Below are 22,200 nucleotides of genomic sequence, written 5' to 3'. Positions count from 1 at the left end.
CTCGCTGCAGAAAGCTTGTCTTTGCAGAGCCCCGAGACAGTGTTTTGCAACACATCCTGTTGCTTAATGGATTTCAACCTGGGGCTGGCTCTCTCTGCACCATTTCCTTTGACACCTCTGTCCACTTCTTAGTGCTGCCTCGGCCTGTGGCATTTGATACACTCATAGCATTTTCCGCACCCTGTTTCGGGAACCCTTTGAGGCCCAGGCCAAGCGAAAAACACCGTAGAAGGCTCCACACCTTTTTTTTGCACCCCATGCAGACATTTGCTTTTAGTTTTCTTTTTCCGGACCTCCGAGTGACTCATCTTTTTTTTCCCACAGTCCCAGAGTTTGCCATTTTCCTGGAGTTTGGTGTTTTCTTTAGCAAGGCCAGTGCAAGGCCTTGCCACAGTTTCAGCACCATATTGCTTTCTATACTTTGCAAGGTCAAATCATAGAATCCTAGAAAATGAGGGCTGGAAGAGACGCCAGGAGATCACATCTAGTCCAACCCCCTGCTCAGACCAGCCCCAGCTACATCATCCCAGCCAAGGCTTTGTTGAGCCAGGCCTTAAAACCCCCCAAGGATATAGATTCCACCACCTCTCTGGGTAGATTGTTCGCTTTACCACCCTCCTTGTGAGAAAGTTTTCCCTAATATCCAACCTAAACCACCCTTGCTGCAACTGGAGCCCATTGCTCCTTGTCTGTCATCTGCCCCCACTGAGAACAGCCCAGCTCCATCCTCTTTGGTAGCAGGTCGTTAAAGACTGCTAAGCCCTGGACAAACCTCACACAAGGCAGCTCACTGCCCATCTGCTCCCTGCTCTGGAGTTTTAGGCTCCCAGCGGGTCTCCCCCTCACCCTCCAAATACCCCACAGCCAGCCTATTCCTCAATAGGGCAGACTGTTCCCTCCAAAAGGGGCAGACCACCCTGTTGCATACCAGCACACTGATCACATGGAATTGGAGGGCACCTCTCCAGATGACACCTGCAGAGATGAGCCACACCATCCCCCTAAGGCTCTTTCAGCAGATATCACGCAGAGTCACAGCATGCTCTAGTCCACCTTGAAATATCACCCTGCAGGCGTGAAGCCTTCTTCCCACAGACATTTTAGCAACTCTGGTGAGTTCCTGCAGAAATGTTTGGTTTGGATGCACTGGGATTTTCTGACTGAAGACACTTACCCTGAAGAATTCCTAACTGGCTCTTCATATGGCAGCCTTGGAAACACCCATGATTCACTGTATTCATTGTAAAAGAAGCTAAAGTTGATTTTCATGCCTGAGCTCATCAATTTTCATGGCAATTTGAGCAGCCGGGTTCATTTGCAAGTCTCTGCTTGCTTGGATAACCCCCCACTATCTGATTCCCTGCTGATTTGCAGCACGTCCAACTCTTTATCTGGAGTGGATGAAAAATGCTGCCATTCCAGAGCATGGGCACGCAACACAATTGCTAGGGAGGGATCTCCTCTGGATGCTTTGTGGCACATTTATTCTGCAGTAAAAAGCCAATGTACTAAGGGCTCTTCCAAGCTGGCTGTTCCCAGTAGGTGCCGTTATAGCACCTGGAATCAGGACTCGTGGTAGCGGTGATATCTTTTATTAGACCAACTAGACTTTTGCAAAAAAAAAGTATTTATTTGCAAGCTTTCAGGCACAAGCACCCTTCTTCAGGCATAGGAGAAAAGATTGTAAAAGTTCTCCTAAGTAGAAATTAAAGTTGATATTTCATTAGGAGAGTTCCTCCTTGTGAAATTATGAAGATTTCATTAAAAAAAATTGGCTAAAATTCTGTCTTCCATGTGTCATTACAGCACCTGGCCACAAGATGGCAGAAGAGCCAGTTTGCATTGAGCCAGTGGTACCTTGGGGATTGACTAGGGCAGGGGTGGCATCACAGGTGACATGGGCAGCCTCTGTGTGTGGTACATGGCCCATTGGGGAGGTGGCAGAAAGGGAGAAGATAGGGAGCTATCACAGTGCTGGGCATACAGCCTGAGGCTCCTGCTCTCCCTGGCATGGAGTCTCTGGTCTCATGACCCTGCTGGGGCTTTGTGCGGTCAGAGGGATTTGTCCATGCAGCTCCCAGTGAAGAGGGTCTGAAAGCAGCAGACAGCATCAAGGACAACCCCTGCTCATCAAGCCTTTAATGCAGGGATTCTCAGGCAGGTACCACAGCACCCTGGGGTGTCTTGAGATCCTCTCAAGGGTGCCACGGGAGGCCATACATCATCAGCCCTGCTAGGTGTGCAAACACAATTCACAAGAGAAACCCACAGCTTGCACATAGGATTACATCATAGCACTGAAACATCCTGCCCTGCTGTGGGCTCTTGGAGGCCTTTGCAACAGGAGAATTGCTCTAGTATTTGTCTGTAGTTTAAAAAGGAGTGAAAACAAAGAGCTGCTTTTTCCAAGGAGGACTGGAGTCTAATGAGGGGAGTCCTGAAACTCAAAGGGCTGAGACCACTGTTTTAGTGGGACTGCTTTCACTGAGATAGTCCATCTTCTTGGCCCACAGCCCCCGTGCCTCACCTTCCCCCGAGTGGATTTCAGTGCCAAGCGCTCTGAAGCTACAGATCAGATCAGAGCCAAGGGCACGTCTGCCACCTGCCTTTGTAGGATGAGCTGTGGGAATCCGACACAGCCCCAGTCCTCAGCACTTGTTCCTAAAGATCAGGAGCGGTCAGAAATGAGCTGGCCCCTCTGGGTTTGGTTCCCCTGCTTGAGGAAACGTCTCTTGTGCAAATACCTCCGCACCTCCATCACCCCACAGCTCGTCCCCCAGGGAGGAGTTCGCTGCCATGTGACGGAGCCCCTTCGCAGGGGAGCAGACGGCGCCTGGAGCTGACTCTGCAGGACTGTCTTTCTTCAGTCCTGTCTCGAGATGCTGGTCGCAGGATGCCTGCTCCTGTCTGCCCTGGGTAAAACCCCTCCAGTGTCACAGCATCAAGCCTCTAGATGGGAGGAAGCAGCCTGCCCCTGAGCACATCCCTCGTTGTGATGGGAGAGAGGCTGAGGCAGATGCGAGAGCGAGTGCTGGCGTTTGACTTGCAGGCATCGGGTTAGCTTGATGCCTGCTGGGTTTGTAGGAGGGGACGGGAGGCTGACGACTGTAGCACTTGTTTTCTTTCTGCAGCCTTGGGGGCACCGTTATCCCTGCACCAGACTCCACCGGTCCTGTTTGCTGAAGCCGGCGGCACCGCAGAGATCCAGTGCTCTCCTGGAGAACCAGTGGCGGGAGGGACAGGCAAATATTACTGGTACCTGAGAAGGGAAGGGAAGGCACCCACCACTGTCAGGAAATGCCTGGATGACAAGACCAAGAGCAGGTTTGCCTGCAGGCTTGACAAACACGGCCTGACCCTGGAAATCTCCAGCATCGAGCACAACGACTCTGGCATTTATTACTGTGCTGTTAGGTGGAGCTCTTACCTGGTTTTTGGCAATGGATCCAGGCTGATAGTTGGAGGTAAGGGAAAAAACTGACCCTGAATGCCTGGCAAAGGAGAGACACGGACAGCTTGGAAAGCCCATTTGGCTGGGAAGTGGGACACTGGGCTGAAGGAGACAGAGGTGCTGAGGAGGGAGGTCCTGCAGGTTTCTAGTGCTTGGTTTGGGGGAGAATTACATTTAAAAGGCTCATAGTGGCAGAGACAACTGGGGTTTTCTTTTAAAATCCTCCTTAAGTGACTCTCATGGCCACAATGGATCTGAACCCACAGTCTCAGATGTACCTGGCAAACCTGATCCCTTCCACGGGCAGACTTCTTATGCAAAATGCATCCCTCACTGTGAGCTGTGACCTCCGGGCTGGGCAGTTATGCCTGGATGCCTGCATGGGCTTTATAGGAGTGCAAAACCCTCCCTGGGAGCCCAGTCAGGCCCTCACGTGCCCGGGCAGCTGGTAGCCTTGCCGCGTGTGAGACATGGGGGGGATCAGTAAATCCTCTGCTCTCTTCTGCTCAGACAGTTACACCCCCAGCGCCTCCGTGCTGCTCCTTGCTGCGTCTCCCCAGGGGACCGACCTCTCAGGGACGGCTGATCTGGCCTGTCTGGTCCGTGGCGTCTCCAATCCAGTGCACGTTGCCTGGACTATTTCTGGGGCTTCTCAGGAGCAGCAGCTGACCCGGTCAGTGAAGGGAAAGGATGGAGCCTTAATGCTCATTAATCACATCAGCGTCCCTGTGGCCACCTGGGCCAGCGCCGCGGCTGTCACCTGTGAGGTCTGGTTCAACTCCTCTGGCAGCAGAGTTCAGAGAAGCGCCTGGTTCAGGAAGCGTGAGTGATCATGTCTTTGGTTGTGGGTCTCAGAGAGACCTCAGTCCTCTAGGACAGGCAGCAGACTCCCAGTAAGAGCCACTTGGCTGCAATTAGAGGGGTAAAAAACTGATGGGGAAACTGGGATTGGGTGGAAGTTATGGACATGTATTTAGAAGCACAGATGAATAAGTGGATGGATGGATGGGGATTGTTGAGCAGGGGCAGATGCAATGTTGCACAGGTGTCCCAACATAGCATGTGCATCCAGCATGTTATGAGGGTACTGATACTAGCCCTGCCAGGGCAGGATCTCTCAGGCGGGGGCTGAAGCTGAAGGGAGAGGCGGAGAGCAGCAGAGGCTGAAGACAGCATAAAGTTCTGAGCGAAGGGCATGTGGTGGACAGGAGAGTGGGGCATGGCCCCGTGTTTCCAGCAACCTCCTTTTATTGTATGTGTCCCCCTTGCCTGCCATCAGAAGCTGTGACTGCTTGAGCAAAGCAGAGAGCAGCAGAGAGGAAGGAAGAGTCAAGGAGGGATGGGAGCCTCTGTAGTGAGTGACATATGAATGGGCAAGGGGCAGGCAGGCCGAGGGGGACAGTGGGCCCTGCGGGGTGAGGCTGATCATGGGCAAACCTGCACCCTGCAGTGCCCGTCCCCAGGAAAAGGCCCAGACACATATGGGCTCCAGCCTCCTCCTCTGAGGGATGAGACTGGATCCTGGGGGGCAGAGAAGGGATTTGGGAATTTTGGAAACTGCAACCTGAAGGGTTCAAGGACAAAACAAGGCAGGGTCAGCTCCTGATGCCCCCCTGCTCTCCTCTTCCTCCCCAGCCCTTCGCAGCGGGTGCAGGCAGGAGGCCGTGCGCTACATGGTGGTGGGTCTCCTGGTGCTGCTGATGGTATCTCTGATCTCCCTCTGGATGTGCGGCTGCTCCAGTCCAGGTAACCTGCACGTCCCAGCCCTCCCACAGCCTGGGGACCTCTTGGCTCCACAGCCGTGAATCCTGGGCCATGCTCCCAGGCAGCCCCACACTGAGAGCAGCTCGCTGGGTCCTGTCTGCCTGACTTGAACAATCGTGATCCCTCTCAACTCCCCCGCATCTCTGCAGCAGGGAGCCCCATCTCAAGCCCAGCCTGGAGAGCCGATGCTTGGGGCAGAAAGCCACCTTGGTTTCTCCCCAAATTCTCTGCCCTGTGACAATGAGATTAAAATAGGCCCAGCACAGAGGATTCACACCTCAGCCTGTCTCTTTGGGTGACCTGAGCTGGCTGCATTCTCGAGGGAGGGGGGAACCCGCTCCCTCTGCCCACGTGACTGGCATCCGCCACCTGGGTGAGGGGCTCCTACCTGGTGGGCTGGAATCTGCCCGGTAACAGGTGATGTATTTCAAATTGGTTGGCCGACAGCCAACCGGGGCTGGCCTCTACTGGACCAGGTGAATGAGGTCACGGGGGCTATATAGGTTAGGATGGGCTAGGAGGCGGTGTCTTCGGCCATGAGGTGAAGCAGCAGCCATGCGGGGGACACAGAGGAGCTTTACCATCTAAAATTGACTCTCTCCCCCAAACTCACGGGCTAGGAAAGGCCTGCCTCCAAAGGGAAACGGCACCGGCCTTTGGAAGATGCTTGTGAGTACGCTACTCGAGATCTGAGTAGATATCTAGCTGGCAGTAACTCAAATGCATGATTGAAAGGCTACCTCAGCCAGACTGTTTGCTCTTTAGGATTTCTAAGATATTGCTCAATCCTGTACCCTAGTTTCCCCTACCCCCTGTAATCAATACAGCTCTCCTTTGTGACCGGTGTGGGAGACTTATTGAGGGGTGGGTCTAAATTACGCCTAAGAGACCCCTTAGGTCTGCGGACTAAGGGAGATTTTACTTTTTGTCCCCTGACTTGGGGAAGTGCCCCAAGAGCCTGTACTGGGTCGAGTACCTGTAGGACTCTTAGGCCTGTGTTTCCCCGAGGACCCCCCGAGGACAGTCTCTTCTCGGGGTGGTGGCGGCGACGTTACCCCCAGGCTAGCGAGTGTGCTCTGGGAGAGGGGTCAGCCGGACGCGAGGCGCCCCAGGGAGGCTCTCGGAGCCTGGCAGGTGGTCGGGCGCAGGGAGGTGGGCAGCTCAACGCAGGGGCGCCCCTTACTGGCCCACCACAATGCTTTCCCAGGGCTGAACCCAACAGAGACCAGTTCGAATCTCCTGTATGGGACAGGATCATTCCCAGGCTGCAAGGGGGATCCCTGGGGCCATTCAGCTGGGGGCAGGGGCAGCGATGCTAGGAGCTGCAGGACTCAGGCCTGCTCATTCCCTCAGCTCCAGGACGCTGCCCCGGGGCAGAAAGCAGCCCTGGGTGTGGACTGTGTGAGCTGTGCTAAAGGGCTGCTCAGTGGGGGCAGCAGGCGTCCATTCAGGGATGCAGCCCCTGCAGTTCTTCTGAGGGAGAATTTACACCTTGGGTCCCTTTGGCCCCTTCTCCCAGCTCTTTGAGGGGCTGACGGGGTGCTAAGACTTGCTGTCAATCCCATTACCCACCATGCACAGAATTCCCAGCCACGCGGTGCCCGGGGTCCGGAAAGCCCCAGTAGATGCCCAGTTCATGCAAAGAGGTTTCATAGAAATCCTCACACCCGATGGGAAAGTGCCACCTCCTGCCAGGCCCAGCCTGGCACAGACTCGCTCTGGCTGGGCTCTGATGCTGCCCCTGGGGTCACACAGGGTTGGGCAGTTTGTGCCCAGCCACAGCGTGATCCCGGCACCGCTGGGGGACCCGGATGCAGCCCCCGTGGAAGGGAAACAGGGGAAGTCTCGAGCACAAAGGAATCGGGCCTGGAAACCCCCAGCTGGACCCTGCCGAGCGGCTGCCTCTTGCTGCCTTCGCCGCTGCTCCGTGGCGTTCGCTGGTTCTTGCTGCCCGGGGATGTTCGCCAGACCCGCTCCGCAGCGCGACTGCAGGGACGAACTCTGCCCCCGCTCTAGGGATCCAGAGCAGGAGATCCCGACCACGGGCACCGGGAGGTGGGAGGTTTCCTGCCGCGAGACACAGGCGGTGCGGCCAGGGTGACTGCAGTCTGCGCGGAGACGTTGCAGCCTCCGGTGTGCGCGGGGCCTAGGCCGGGGGGACCCGTGGCGGTGGGGCAGGATGGCGGGAGCCTGCATGGGGCACGCGCACTCCCTGCTCGGCCTCACCAGCAGGCAGTGTGAGGCTGACTTCCTGGCCCAAAGTTGCGTGTTTCTGTTGCCTAATAAACACCATGTCTTGCCCCTTGTACTGTTTCCATCCTGATAATATTTGGTTCTGGCCACAAAACACAGGGGCCAAGAAGGGGACCTCTTCTGTCTGATGGCCAGCCTGCCCTCTCCCCCTCACACTCATGAAATGGGCAGCTGCTTGGCTTCATGTGTCTATCCCTCATGCGCATGTGTGTGCCCATACTTTTTATTTTAAGGGTGAACCTGTAAACACATCAGTCACACAGGAGCATTTCTGCCGCTGGGTCTCAGGGCTGCATATTCTGTCTGCAACACAGAAGAGGAGAGATCTTGCATCAGTTGTGGGTCGCACAGTCTGGAGACCCCGGCTGAGCTCAGCGCCCCACAGTGCTTGGTGCTGTATGAGCACCGGATAAGGATTGTGCTACGTGAAGACAATGCAAGTGGGAGGGGAACCTGGTGCCCAGAGAGTGGCCAGGATTTCTCCACAAGCTTCTCAGACCCAGAGTTAGCCAGCTTGCAGCGGCACTTAAGGCAAGGAATGTAGTTGTTATGGGAGATTTAAATTATCCGGACATCTGCTGGGAGGAACAGTCAGCCAGGCGGGACTGTTCCAGGAGACTCCTGGCCGAGATACAGGACCTCCACTTAATTCAGGAGGTGCACAGCCCCACCAAAGGAAATGCCCTGTTGGACCTGGTCCTGGCCACAGGCGACAACCTGGTAAGGGGCCTCCAGGTCCTTGACCACCCGGGTGACAGCAATCATCGCTTGCTGGAATTCATCATCCAGTGCAGAGTGTCAAGGGCCTGCAGCAAAGCGGTAGCCTTCAACTTCAAGAGGGCCAGCTTCAACGAGTTGAGGAGATGAGTGGGAGAGGCACTGGGGTTCTCGAGGGCAGGGGAAATCAGTGCCCAAGATGAGTGGTCGTTCCTTAAGGAGACGATACTCAGGGCCCAAGGGGTGACCATCCCAACAAGAAGCAAGGGGGGGCAAGAGTGCCTGAAAGCCCCACTGGCTCACCAAGGGCATCCGGGAATGCCTGATTGCCAAAAAGGCGGTGTACACCCGGTGGAAGGGGGATGCTATCTCCAAAGAGGAGTGCTCCTCTGCTCGGGCCTGTAGGGGGGCTGTCAGGAAAGCTAAGGTGGACATAGAGCTAGGACTAGCGTCCAAGATCAAAGATAACAAAAAGTCCTTTTTCAAATATATAGGGAGGATGAAGAAAGCACCGGGAAATGTGGGGCCCCTGCAAGATACACTGGGCAATGGTGGTTGCGCCAGAGGAGAAAGCAGACCTCTTTAACCAATTCTTCACCTCCGTTTTCTTGGGCAGGGACTGGGACTTCCCCACCATGATGCCAGACGGACTCGAGGGGAATGCCTCCAGACCTCAGGTTGGGGAGGACCGGGCTAGAGAGCTTCTGGAGGGGCTGGACGTGTTCAAGTCAGCGGGTCCAGATGCTCTCCACCCCAGGGTGTTGAGGGAGCTAGCAGGGGTTATTGCAGGGCCCTTGGCATGGCTTTACGAGCACTTGTGGTGCTCAGGCCAGGTGCCAGATGACTGGAAGGTAGCTAATGTGGTCCCCATCTTTAAAAAAGGGAGGAGGGAGGACCCGGGCAACTATAGGCCTGTCAGTCTTACCTCTATCCTAGGGAAACTCTTTGAGAAGATCATTAAGGAGCACATCTGTGATGGGCTGGCTTTAGGGATGATGCTTAAGGGCAACCAGCACAGTTTCATTAGGGGGAGGTCCTGTCAGACCAACCTGATTGCCTTTTATGATCAGGTCACAAAAGGATTGGATGCAGGTGTTGCCATGGACATAGTCTTTCTGGACTTCAGCAAGGCCTTTGACACCGTCTCCCAACCCATCCTCATTAAAAAATTGGGCAACTGTGGCATTGATGCCTACACAGTCAGATGGATCGCAGATTGGCTGAAGGGTCGCACTCAGAGGGTGGCGGTGGTCATATTTGACCTGGGGGGACTTGGCAGTGGAGTGCCCCAGAGCTCGGTCCTTGGGCCCGCGCTGTTCAATCTCTTTATCACCGATTTGGACAACGGGGTGAAAAGCACCCTGTTTAAATTTGCTGATGATACCAAAGTTTGGGGTGAGGTGAGCACACTAGCAGGGAAGGAATGACTGCAGCAAGACCTGGATAGGTTACAGGGATGCATTTCAATACTGACAAGTGCAGGGTGCTGCACGTGGGCAGTAGTAACCAGCAGCACACTTATAAGATGGGAAACTCCCTTCTTGAGAGCACGGAGGCAGAAAGGGATCTTGGAGTCATTATTGACTCCAAGATGAACACGGGCCGACAATGCGAGGTCAGGGATGGCAGGGCTAACCGCACCTTGTCATGCATCCACAGGTGCATCTCAAGTAGGGCCAAGGAGGTGATCCTCCCCCTCTACACAACACTGGTCAGGCCACAGCTGGAGTACTGCGTCCAGTTCTGTGCGCCCCATTTCAGGAGGGATGTGGACAACACTGAGAGGGGCCAGAGGAGGCCACCCGCGTGATCCGGGGACAGCAGGGCAGACCCTACAATGACAGACTGCAGGACCGGAACCTGTTCAGCCTCCACAAGAGAAGGCTGAGCCAGAGAGGGGACTCAGGTGTCCTGCCCTCACTGCTAAGGTTGATTGGTCCCATTAGATCACACGGCCCCACCCATTCCCCTGCTTCCTGGGACGTTTTTCAGAGTCAGAAATGCCCCGGCCTGGATTTCCTTTTGCAATACCCCACACATTGACCTCTGCAGTGACTACACTGAGTTCCTCAAGAGATGACCTGGAGGTACCAGGCCAGGATGAGCCCAGAGCCCAGTTCTGAGCATCTTTTTGACACAGCTGGAGAAGCAGTTACCTCTGGGCTCTGGCGCGGGTGCACATCACTTCTTGGTGTTGCCACTCTACCTGCTGAAGGAAGCAGAGCAGGAGCCATTAGCAGGGCAGGAATGGGGCCAGGGGCTTGACCCTAGAGCAGGCTGTGGCCCTTACCTGTGGGGGGACACTTGGTGGAGAGCAGGATGAGGACCTGGATCAGCAGGAGGAGGCATACACAGGGCAGCCCCACCCAATGCACAGCCCAGCAGGGCCCTGTGGGGAGAGGAGATGCTGAGAGCAAGGCTTAGAGCCGGGGTGGGCAAAATACAGCCCAGGGGCTGGATCCAGACTGCCAGGACACTTTATCTAGCCTGCGGGGCCCCTAAAAATTTTAGAAAATTAATATTTCTTTGCTCCTGGCTGCCTGTCAAAGATAATAGGAGCCAGGGGCAGTGGTACCTAGGTGAAGCCGGTGGCAGGACCCAGCAGCAAGGCCCACCCAGCGCCTGCCCACCCTCCAATCATGAGACCATGGGGCTGTTCCTGCTCCCCTGCACAGGAAAGGGAAATGCGGCCCTCGACAGCTTGCCTAAACTCGGTAAGTGGCCCTCCACCCAAAATAGTTGCCTGCCCCTGGCTTAGAGCCTGCAGCTTGAAGAGGACAAAGAGCCCATTTCCAGAGGCTGTTGTGAGCAGTGGGGGTGATGCCTAGGGACAGGCCTCACCTACCCTCTGATGCAGTGCCCATGCCCTTGGCCACCAGACAGCTGATGTTTCTCTTGGTTTCCTCCTCTCTGGTGATGCAGGTGCAGCACGTCCCCGTGTCCCACCTCTCTCTGGGGACTGCCGTCAGGCTCCATGCGCCTTCTCCATCCAGGACTCCTGTGTCTGTTTGCCCTGGAAACCCCTCCCCGAGGTCCCAGACAGCTGCCCCCCAGCCCCGAGCACGCGGGGAGAGCAGGCAGAGCAGGGGGACGGGGTCTGGGCGTTCGGCCTCCTCTGGTGGGGAAGGCACCAGGATGGTAAGGCTGGGCTGGGGGGCACCTGCACAAGAGCGGGAACATCAGGACCAGAGGCTGGAGGGACATGGGCTATTCCCCACAGGGCATCTCATGTCTACCCAGGCTCTGCAAAAGTGCTGAGATGCTCTTTTGCTCAGGGTTTCTTGTCTTGGTCCCAGCAGTGGTTGCCTGGGTCACAGGTCACAGAGGGAGACCTGGTCTGGTGGAAAGAACCTGAGCCAGGGAGACAGAGAAACCTTCCAGCCATGAACTTCCTCAATGCCCCTGGAGAGCTATTGGCCACTCTTTTGTGTGCCTCCATTTCCACAACTGCTGTGAGAGCTGGGAAGGACCACCGCAGCACAGGAGCTGTCAGTCGATATCTCCCCACTGGATTTCTTCCTGTGTGCCTGAGGGCCAGCTCCAGGGCCCAGCCCACACGGTTCCTGCCCCCTCCCTTTCCTTTGGGTCTCTGGATGGGGTGTCGGGGGAATCCGCAACCAGGAACACAGTGGGGTGCTCGCTCCCTACCACACCATGGGCCGAGGGGGAAACTGCCTGGTGCAGACTGAACCATGACATGAGCCTTCACATGGGACCCTCCACAGGCTGGAGAGGGAGCCTGCGGGACAGGGGCTCTGGGGGAGATTTCTCCCTGGTGTCCAGGACCCAGCTCCCTGTGCTGGGGGCTGCCCAGTTTGAACATGCCAGCTGTGTCTTTGGGCTCGCATATGGGAGCTGAGATGGTTGAAATCCTGGGTTCGTTGAGTGACAATCAGAGCCCAGGTCTTATGGTGCAACCCCCTGCCCTGGGCACTGCCTGGCCCCTGCTAGCCCTGAGCTCAGTCCCAGCCTGCAGCTGATGCTGGGGCAGAGTTGTCCAAAAGGGGACTGACAATTTCTGACTTGTTGGAAACTCACCGGAGACGATCAGCCTGGTCCCGTTCCCAAAGCTGCTGTGTATAGCAACATCGAGGCCACAATAATAGAGCCCAGAATCCTCCTCCTGTAGCTGGCTGATGACTAGAGAGTGCGTTTTCCCGGTGCTGCTCACTTTACTTGAGTATCTTCCTTTTGCTTCTACATATTTACCACTCTGGGCAACCCACTGCAGACTGCCATCCTGACGCTCTTTGTACCAGGATATAAATGCTGTTGGTGTAAAACAGTGCAGTTCAGCTCCGCAGTCTGTCCCGGGGTCGTCCAGATCTCTGCTGGGCTTTGCTGCAGCCACAGCCCCTCTTGGGAAGCCGCCACTGCAGAGGAAAGCGCGGTGTATGCATGGGGGGGACCAGTGCAGTCAGCTCCCCCGCTGCAACATCCCGGTGTATTTACAGCTTGCACTAAAGTGACACAGTAGAATGAACCATGTATTTTGGGGCTAGTGGCGACAGCACACAAGACAATGACCTACTCGACTCATGTGAACAGAAGTGAAATGGAGCATAATATTGGATGAGAGGTAAAGAACAATTAAAATGCAGTAATATCAAGTAGTAAATGCAGAAAGGAGGATCCTATTTAATTGTGACCCTTATTCTCCATACGTGGAGCACCAATGCTCCCCACCTGGGAGTTGTCAGAGAGGAGCCAAATTGACTTTTTCGTCCTGAGCCCCAGACTTAGCTTTTTCCCCCGATGCAGAGATCTGCTTTCTCATTTCTGCCAAGGACAAACACAACCACGAATGTCTCCAAGATGTATCACACCACCCCTTGCCTGCTGCTGAAACAGCCCTCATACAAGCCCCAAAAGCCTTTGGAGCGCCTTTCAGTTCTCTATTTCAATACAATTGCTGTGTCCCAGAGGGAAATTACAAATGAGAAGTGCAGCAGGTTGGGCTGAAAATTGTCCTTGTTCCAGCATCCAGGACAACATCATCACACCCAGCTTGGACTACACACAGACAAGGATCATTTGGTGCGCACATGGAAAGAAAGCATCCACTTACATTTCCACCCTACTGCTCCTGCAGAGGTATGGGATGTTTCCCTCTGGCTTACCTGAAATCACCACTCTAAGAATTAAAGTGCCTCGTGTTTCCAACATTTTCTTTGAGGCTTTTCCTATCCTTTGTTACTTGAGACTCCAGCTGCAAACAACCTTCTCCAAGTACAGGCGAGATCCCAGCAGTTGTTACAAAGTACAGGAAGATAAAGCAGATGCTAAAAAGAGCTCTGTACTTTGGCAGTCACAGCCTACACTGTTCCCCAAGGGGCTTTTTAACACACACATCATTGTATTACGTGCCTCAGGGACTGGCACCTGTAACTCTCCCATCTCTGTCTCTCCCGTGCAGCCCAGCCGGGTGTTTCCATCCTGCCAGGACGTCCCTGTGCACACGGGAATTGTTCTTATGTGGGGAGAAAAGACCATGGAGCTGAAGGACTTACCCTGCAGGGCGAGGAGCAGGATCCCAGCCCAGGGGCAGGACATGGTGTGGTCTCTTCAGCGCTGGGAGGATGCTGTGAGGCTGCTCGTTGGGTCTCTTCTTTCTGAAAGCCTGGGTCACGTGGGAGGGAGACCTGTTTACTGTCTCAACTTGGAGGGGGCATGTCTACAAGAGGAGGGCGCTGATAGGTAGGGCACTGACCTCTAACACACCAAGAGATTTGCTCCTTCTCACCCCCTGGTCAAGAATATCTGACAAGACTGGGGTTTATTGTAAGAAGAATTGTTTCAGCCCCCCCTGTAGCAAACCAGCAGCCCACTGAATCCCAACCCAGTGTCCTCTCATCTCACTGAGATGCTTCCAGCACAGGGGAGCAAGGCCAGGGCCTCTCTACCCTGCTCCAGTGATGCTCACACAGCCCTATGGATATACGTGGTGAGGATATAACCTGCACCCACCGCTCTAAAGCCCCCGCTGAAGACACAAGTCCCTGTAAGTGCCTGTACACCATGTGTCTGGGTATGTGAGCGGGGCTGACTTTGACTGTCCTTGTTCTTCCTTCCCCTCTACCTTGTCCGTCTCACACTGCTCACTGCAGCTCCATTTCTGTCCTTAACATTAAAAAATAATGAGCATGAGACTGTTCCATGAAGCCAGCTGTCCTTTTTCGACTTGCAGTCTAAGTTGGTCCTTGCCTTGCTACAGGTACATTGAATGTACAAGATGAGCATGCTGTGGACAAGCATCCACGGAGCAGGTGAATTGGATTGACCTCACTGGACTTCAGTGAATTGAATTGCACAGGTTGCAGGTTTGTTCAGCATCTCGACATGCAAGGACTTGCTGTGGAAGCCCCTGGGCTGGAGGATCCCTCGGGCTGTGCCTGGGACAGAAAGGACTGTGGTGGCTTCCCTCCACCTGAGCACAACACTAAAAATGGAAGTGGTGTAACCAAAACCTTCTCTGTGCCTGGGAAACAATCCTAGCCTTATTATCATCCTTCTGCATCCTGAATCCTTAGTTGTGGTCTGCAGGCCAGATGTAAGGTGCCTGGCCTGGGGCTCTAACAGCTGGAGGCAGCTGGATGGCAGTGCACTGCAGCTGCACCCTGGACCCCACTGCATGGGCTTTGCTACCTCTGTCCTCGTGGGCCTTGTCCTCCCTTCACATCACTGGATCTCACCCCATGACCCTGTCACACTGAACCTAGCTAGAAGTTATGTAGGGCGCAGCCAAGTCTCTTGCTATATTTCAGACCTGGCTGATTGAAGCAGCCAAGCTGGGCTCCAACTCCAGGCAAACTGGGCTCCTGCCTTGCTCGTCAACTGGGTACACTGCACTTCACCCAGAGAAGTAGCCGTGTGCACGTACATGTGCTCACCCTTGATACACGAAGGAGGCATCGCCTTTGAGTCATCGGGCTTAAGACAAACTAGCTGGCCAGAAGGTGATTCTTTTAAATAGCAGAGCGGTGTGGGAGCGTGCTGGTAGCGATTCCTACACCTCTGAGAGCTGAACGTGCTTTGTTAGACCTCCAGGTCAAACAGTCTCATTTCTGCCCACCGCCGGAGGTGACAACATCCGGTGACATGAGCAGGGCAGTCCCAGGCTCTTGCACATCACAGTGCTCGGCCGCCTGCATCTCCTCCTGCGGAGAGCGGAAAGAGCAGAGAGGGACACGTTTGGAGGCAGCTTCTGGAGGGGCAGTGCTGAGACCCCTGATCAAGGTGGGGAGGGTGGTGAAAGGGGACTTTAACACTGTATTCATGAATCTGAATTTGCCAAAAACAGCTTGAGCACAACTTTCCCATTGCTAAAACTTCCCAAACGTACTTTGGAAACCAGTCAGTGATTTTAGGGAGTGACTTTTTCCCAGGCTGTTAAATGAAGTAAAAGGGGTCATTTTAATAATGACTTTCTCAGTTATATAGCTAGGGAAAGGTCTATTGCCATCCTGCCCCAGGTGTTTGTCTGGACAGGATTAATTTGCTAAGGATATAACCATGATACAGAAGCATTTCAGACCCATGTGCTAAGGCCTGTGCTGTCTCTGGCTGTGTAGACTCTTTTTTCAGGCACCTTGCAGCTGCCATCTCTGGTAGCCCTGTCACTCCCATTCAGTTTCTTTAATTAAATTAAAAGTTGAAAGTCTCTCTTATTTCAGAGATGTACAGCAGAGCAATCAAGGGCCGCGATGCTTCTGCTTATATTTCCTTTGTGAACTGAAATAAAATGAAAGGTACTTTATTTTCCCCAGTTGTACTTCAGCTGTAGGGTAGGTCTTTGCTGATACAAAACAACTGAACTGCAGCAGCAGCAGGCGGTGGCTGGTAGAAAGCATTATAGTTGCACAGACGTCAGCTGGAGCCGCAGCCTCTCGCCAGTACTGTGATCTGGCCTCAGAGCCAGAAAGCAGCGGTAGTGACTTTATTTGTGCATTTTAATTGCTATATTAAGCTTGAAAGAAGGAACAACCACTGCATTCTCCCTCCCACGTACCGATTTCATAACCCGCTGTGCCCAGGCTAACGGTCACACCTGAGCCAGACCTGCCTTTGTGGTCAGTCTCAGTGTGTGCATTGCACTGCTGTAGGTCTATACGACTGGCTAGTGACACAGTGGTCAGCTCTGTTTTTCCTGTTATGGTGTTTTCTCAAGCTCACTTATCTGGAAGGGATCTACTTGCACCCATTAGCTTTCTCACATACTGAACCACAAGTAACAATAGCAAGGCACATCTTTGCAGAGGCCAAATCAATAAATTGCAGCCCTTGCTGAATGCTGTCTTAGCAATTCGCTGCGCCCAAAGACCTCACAGAGTCACAGCTAGTCCAGCTCCTGCTCCAGGCAGGATCAGCCCTGACTGCACCGTTCAGGCCAAGGGTCCGTCCAGCCTGCTCTTGAGCACTTCCAGGGACGGAGACCCCACAGGGTCTCTAGGTGCCTGTTCAGCGTTCGACCACCCTCCGAGTCAGAAAGTTCTTCCTCATCTCCAACCTCCCTGTTCCCTGCTGCAGCTTGCGGCTGCTGCTTCTAGTCCTGTCCTCTGCACCACAGAGAAAAGCCCATCTCCACCCTCTGTAGTCTTCGTCGTGTAGCAATCCTTTCAGAACTAGTGCACGTGCTGGCGTCTTACAGCAGCAAAAGCTTCCGAGGAAATAAGTTGCTCTGGCTTCACCCCCCTCAGTTGCTCAGCTGAGTTTTGGTGTGCCCTCTGTCCATGGTGGCCTCGGGGACCCTGCCTTGGGGGTGGGGGCCCCTCTCAGGGATGAGAAGGGGGAAGGACAGGTAGGAGAGACCTGGGTGGTGGAGGGTCAGGGAGGAGGGAGGCTTTGTTACTCTCAAGTCTCTGCTTTTGTATTCTCCTTCCCTCCTGATGACTTCATTCATCGCTGTCGCTGGTTGGTCCCTCTGTGTTTGTTTCATTTCCATGCAGCTCATCGCATGCACACATACGAGTTTGGTCTTCCTGGGCCTTCTAGTTTGGTTTGCTCCCCCAAAACCAGGACTCAGGCCCCGCTGCTCTGGGGCCTTGTTAGCTGGTGCCACCTTATCCCATGTTATGGAACAGTATTGTACATGCCCCCGGTTTCTCAGACTGTGTGTATAGCCATTGGCCCTGTTCTGTCAGACACTGAATGTGAGACCCAGTCTTTTCAGAAATCAGTTAACTCCTGCTGCCCATCCTGAACCATTCTAATGAATATACATATGCTTATAAGCCATTAACTGAAAAACAAACCTTTAAATACCGTTTTCTAAGCCAACAGGTCTCAGCTTCTGTTGGTCCTCTGATGTCACCTTCTTCCCCAGCCCCTCGCAGCGGGTGCAGGCAGGAGGCCGTGCGCTACACGGCGGTGGGTCTCCTGGTGCTGCTGATGGTATCTCTGACCTCCTTCTGGACGTGTGGTTGCTCCAGTTCAGGTAACCTGTGTATCCCAGCCCTCCCACAAGCCGGGGACCTCTTGGGAGAGGGGACAGCAATGGCTAGAAGGTGCAGGACTCAGGCCTGCTGATTTGCTCAGCTCCAGGATGCTTCCCCAGGGCAGAAAGCAGCCCTGAGTGTGGAGCGGTGTGAGCTGCGCTAAAGGGCTGCTCAGCAGGGGCAGCGGGTGCCTATTCAGTGTTGCGGCCCCTGCAGTTCTGCAGAGGGAGGATGTACATCTCGGGTCCCTTTGGCCCCTTCTCCCTGCTCCGTGAAGGGCTGAAAGCAGCACTAAGACCTGTTGTCAGTCCCGTTACCCACCACGCACACAGTTCCCAACTGCGTGGTGCCTGGGGTCCTGGATGCCCAGTTTATGCAAAGAGCTTTCATAGACATCCTAGCACCCGATTGGAAAGTGCCACCTCCTTCCATACTCAGCCCAGAACGGACTTGCTCTGGCTGGGACCTGATACTTCCCCAGACAAAGTCAGGGAGTTTGTGCCCAGCCACAGCATGGTCCCAGCACCACTGGAGAACCCGGATTGAGCCCCTGTGGAAGGGGCTGAAGCACAGAGGAATGGGGCCTGGAAACCCCCAGCTGGCCCCTGCCAAGCTGCTGGCTCCTGTTCCCTTAACTGCTGCTCCGTGGCTTTCACTGATCCTTGCCTCTGGGATGTTCTGTGCCAGACCAGCTTCCCCGTGCAACTGGAGGGATGAACTCTGCCCCCTGCTCCAGACACCAAGAAAAGGAGATCCCAACCTTGGGCACATAGAGTCGGGAGGTTTCCTGCCGTGAGACAGGCAACACGGCCGAGGGGACTGCAGTCTGCGGGGAGACCTTGCAGCCCCTGGCGTGTGCAGGCCCAGGTCTGGGGGACTTGGGGTGGTCAGGCAGGATGGCGGGACCCTGCATGGAATATGCATGCTCCCCGCTTAGCCTCACTGGCAGCCAGTGTGAGGCTGACTTCTTGGCCCAGAACTGCCTGTACGTGTTCCCTAATAAAAACCATGTCCCATCTTATGTGTCTCTCCCTCATCGACATGCGTGTCCCCACGCTTTTTATTTCAAGGGTATACATGTGAACATGTCAGTCATGCAGGAGCATTTCTGCCACCATGGCTCACAGCTGCATATTCTGTCTACAACACACAAGAGGAGAGATCTCGCATGACTTCTGGGTAGCACAGACCGGAGAGCCCACCTGAGTTCAGTACCCCACAGTTCTCGGTGCTGAATGAGAACAGCACTTTGCTCCTGCGCAATGCTCCTGCATTGAACCACCCACCTGACTGCGCCCAACTACCTTGCAGGCTCCTAGTGCCTCCCTGGGGGCACCTCAACAGATAAGAGACACTGCCGTGGCCATCTGTGGGAGCTGGCTGCTTGCCGCAGCCATGCCCCTGCTGCTGCCACTGCTGCCACCACCTGGGGGAGCTCACCATACCCCCTCAGCCTCTGGGGGCCCTTGGTGTTCATGGACACAGCAGTTCTACACCATGAACCCAGCAGAGGGTGGCAGTCTAACAAGGGGGTGTCCCCTTGAGGGGTGCTGGGAGAAGGCAGGCAGCTGCTGTCTTATGACACAATCCCTTGAAGGCGAAGGGCTCGCTGGGAACAGCTGGGGATTGGGGCCAGGCATCCATCAGGCACTTGCCTCCTGGTCATGACAAGGACCAGCTGGTGGCCTGTCCTGTGGGGGTGGAGAATGCGTGTAAAACACTGGGTTGATACTTGCATCTAGGACCAGTATGACATTCATCGCTAGGAGTTATACAATGTCACTACAAGCAACATAGGGTGAAACTCATCTAGGAACCAAGCTGAGGGTTGATTGTGTGGCGGGCCAGTAGGGGATACTTTTGCATTGAGCCACCCACTTCACTGCGCCCAACTACCTTCCAGGCTCCAAGTGCCTCCCTGGGGGAACCTCAGCTCTGGCTGACCTCCTTTCCCGGTGCACACCCGCAGGCCTGGGGGTAACGCTTTCACCACCCAGAGCCTGGACTGATATTGGACCTGTGCCCTGCGGAGAACACAGGCCTAGTAGTCCTTGAGGGTATTTGACCCACTGCAAGAACTTTGGATGCTTCCCTTAGTCTGAAGCACAAATAGTGGTCTCCCTTAGTCAGGCAAACCAAGGGGACCCCAAGGCATAATCTAGACCCTCTCTCAATCAGTCTCCCATGCTAGGTACAAAGGAGAACTGTATTGGGTAAAAGGAGTAGGTTTGTAATAGAGTATAGGGTAGAGCAATATCAGAGAAATACCTTAGGGAAAACAGTGGCATGGTAGCCTTTGATCACACATCTGAGTTACTGCAAGCTATATGTCTAGTTAGATCACAGCTATCACCCAGAGCCAGGTGGAGATTCCCTCTGGAGGCAAACATTTCCTTGATCATGTGTTTCAAAAGAGAAAGAGTTTCAGATGGTCCAGCTTCTCTGTGAGTTCTCATCGTGGCTACTGCCCCTTCTCCTGGGCAGTCCTTCACTTCTATAGTCTTTATGACCTCATTTACCTGATCCAAAGAAGGGCAGTAACTGTTGGCTCCCAGCCCGCCAATTTGAAATGCATGACTGGTTACTGGGTAGAGTGGCAGGGTTTTTAGCCCCCTCCCAGTCAGGTTGGCATTGCTTAGAACAATATGGAGCTTAAGCCCCAACCCCGGTGTGTGAGGCCAGTCACGTAGGCAGAGGAAGCAGGTTTCCCCGCTCCTCCAGGAATGTATCCAGCTCAGGTTACAACTCAGGGTTACCTGAAGCAGATGGGGCCCAAGGTGTCTGTCCTCTGCAGTGACCATGTTAACCAAATTGTCAGAGAGCAGAGTTTGGGGAGAGACAGGGGTGGTATTCTGCCACAATTCTCACCAACTTTCCACCCCTCCGCAAAGACTGCTCCCAAATTTCCAGAAGAAGAGGCTGTTTTGGGTTTCATTCTGCTGTAGCATATGTATAATAGTTACTAGGCCTGTTTCATTTTGACAGTTTTGACTGGTTTTGAGCTCAAAACGGTGCAATAGAAATGAAACTAAGGGCTTTGAAACAGCCTCAAAATGAAAGGAGGGCAGTCAAAACATTTCAAAATTTTCAAAAAGTTTTGAGTTTCAAAGCTGGAGCTGGGCTTGCCTCTCAGGAAACAGAAAGTAAGGAGGGGTGGGGGGAGGAGGAGGGAAGGACTGCTCTGATATTGACTGTGTAGCTGGCCAGTGACTGTGATTCTTCCCTGAGGTCCCTTCCAGTCCCAGTGCTCTGGGGGAGGGATGGAACAACAGCATAAAAAGCAGCAGCATTTGAACTGAGCTGCTTTCTGCCTTGGGGTCTGTTACTGAGCTGTCTTCCGGAAGCTCAGCAGTGTTAGCCAACAAAGGCTACCATTCATTTCCTACTTGCTAGCTGAGCAAGTGGGATTCAGAAATACCTTTTGCTTTCTTTCTATACCCCTTTATTATTATAGTCATTGATTGATTCCTTTCAATTTATTCCTCCCCCAAAATTCGTGTTTTGTTTAGTGTATTTTGATTCTTTTCAAACCTGTGCTCTCTCACAGTGTGCATTCCAGTCGCTGTGCAGGGAAGCACAGCATAATTATATTGCATATTCTAATAGTTAAGGATTACCTGGAGGGCTTAGATATGTCCAAGTCATTGGGCCCGGATGACCTTCATCCACGGGTGCTGAGGGAATTGGCTGGTGTCATTGCAGAGCCTTTGGCATGGCTGTTTGAGGACTCCTGGTGCTCCGGCCAAGTCCCTGAGGACTGGAAAAGGGCCAATGTGGTCCCTATTTTCAAGAAGGGGCGGAAGGAAGAGCCTGGCAACTACAGGCCAGTCAGCCTCACTTCTATCCTGGGGAAGGTCTTTGAAAAAATTATCAAGGGCCACATTTGTGAGAGCCCTGCAGGGGAAGTGATGTTGAGGGGTAACCAACCTGCAGGTGATCAGCAGCACCAGGGACAGCCCAGCTCTCTCGGGTCCTCTGACCACTGGACCCCGCTGCTGCAGAGTGGAGCAGGGCAAGACCCAGGACACCCGTCTTTTTTCTCGCTTGTAGCTCCCTCCGCACCCTGCGGCATGCTCCCTGTCGTGGCAGCGGGCAGCGCCCTGCTCCTGGTCACGGTGCCCCTGAGTCTCATCTGGATCCACTGCGTTTCCAGTCAGGGTAAGAAACAGCGCGTGGCCTCCAGATGCTCCCTGCGCATCACCAGCGGGCTCACCTGTGTGGGACGACCAGGCTGCAGCCGTCACAGGCCCCAAGGCTTGTCCTGTGCCTGGAGGTCGGCTCTGAGCTCTGCCGCCTGGGGAGTGATGTAGACAGGCCCCCGCCACAAGCAGCCTGAGCCCGGGGTGTGTGGCTCATACAGGACACAAACTTTTGCACTGGGGACCCGTCCACGTGCTCACTCCTGTGTACATGGGGACACGGCAGTGGAAGGGGAGCTCTGATCACTGTCTCCATTTCAGGATCCCGGGCCAGAGAGCCAGCCCCTCACATCTCCCAGCAGAATCGGGTACGGCCTATTACAAACCCTTGCTGATGGGCACTGAGCGAAGGGAGGCTACAGGGATGTATTGTTGGTTAATC

General features: G+C 54.3%; 1 protein-coding gene and 1 pseudogene across 2 annotated transcripts; one reads left to right on the top strand and one right to left on the bottom strand.

Moving 5' to 3' along the window:
* The first annotated feature begins 2,802 nt into the window (after nucleotides 1-2,802).
* On the top strand, nucleotides 2,803-6,139 carry LOC149851827 (immunoglobulin kappa light chain-like). The gene is made up of 4 exons (XM_090030318.1): nucleotides 2,803-2,916; nucleotides 3,132-3,464; nucleotides 3,962-4,273; nucleotides 5,087-6,139. The coding sequence occupies exons 1-4, from the start codon at nucleotides 2,880-2,882 to the stop codon at nucleotides 5,254-5,256; spliced, it is 852 nt and encodes a 283-aa protein (XP_089886444.1). The 5' UTR covers nucleotides 2,803-2,879; the 3' UTR covers nucleotides 5,257-6,139.
* Nucleotides 6,140-10,254: 4,115 nt separating this feature from the next.
* Nucleotides 10,255-13,931, bottom strand: LOC149851826 (uncharacterized; annotated as a pseudogene). The gene is made up of 5 exons (XR_016439517.1): nucleotides 13,696-13,931; nucleotides 12,224-12,558; nucleotides 11,031-11,345; nucleotides 10,476-10,574; nucleotides 10,255-10,394 (listed from the first exon to the last, which is right to left on the bottom strand). The product of XR_016439517.1 is annotated as an uncharacterized LOC149851826 (transcript).
* Between the last annotated feature and the right edge of the window lie 8,269 nt (nucleotides 13,932-22,200).

The sequence above is a fragment of the Crocodylus siamensis genome, unplaced genomic scaffold (genome assembly GCF_052110815.1).
Source record: "Crocodylus siamensis isolate JL-2025a unplaced genomic scaffold, ASM5211081v1 HiC_scaffold_149, whole genome shotgun sequence".
Lineage (NCBI taxonomy): Eukaryota > Metazoa > Chordata > Crocodylia > Crocodylidae > Crocodylus > Crocodylus siamensis.
This window is presented reverse-complemented; position numbering and strand designations above follow the sequence as displayed.

Coding starts and splice junctions, on each gene's coding strand:
- LOC149851827 (XM_090030318.1), top strand. CDS start 2,880: ATGCTGGTCGCAGGATGCCTGCTCCTGTCTGCCCTGG. Junction 3,465..3,961: donor ATCCAGGCTGATAGTTGGAG/GTAAGGGAAAAA, acceptor TCTTCTGCTCAG/ACAGTTACACCCCCAGCGCC. Junction 4,274..5,086: donor AAGCGCCTGGTTCAGGAAGC/GTGAGTGATCAT, acceptor CTTCCTCCCCAG/CCCTTCGCAGCGGGTGCAGG.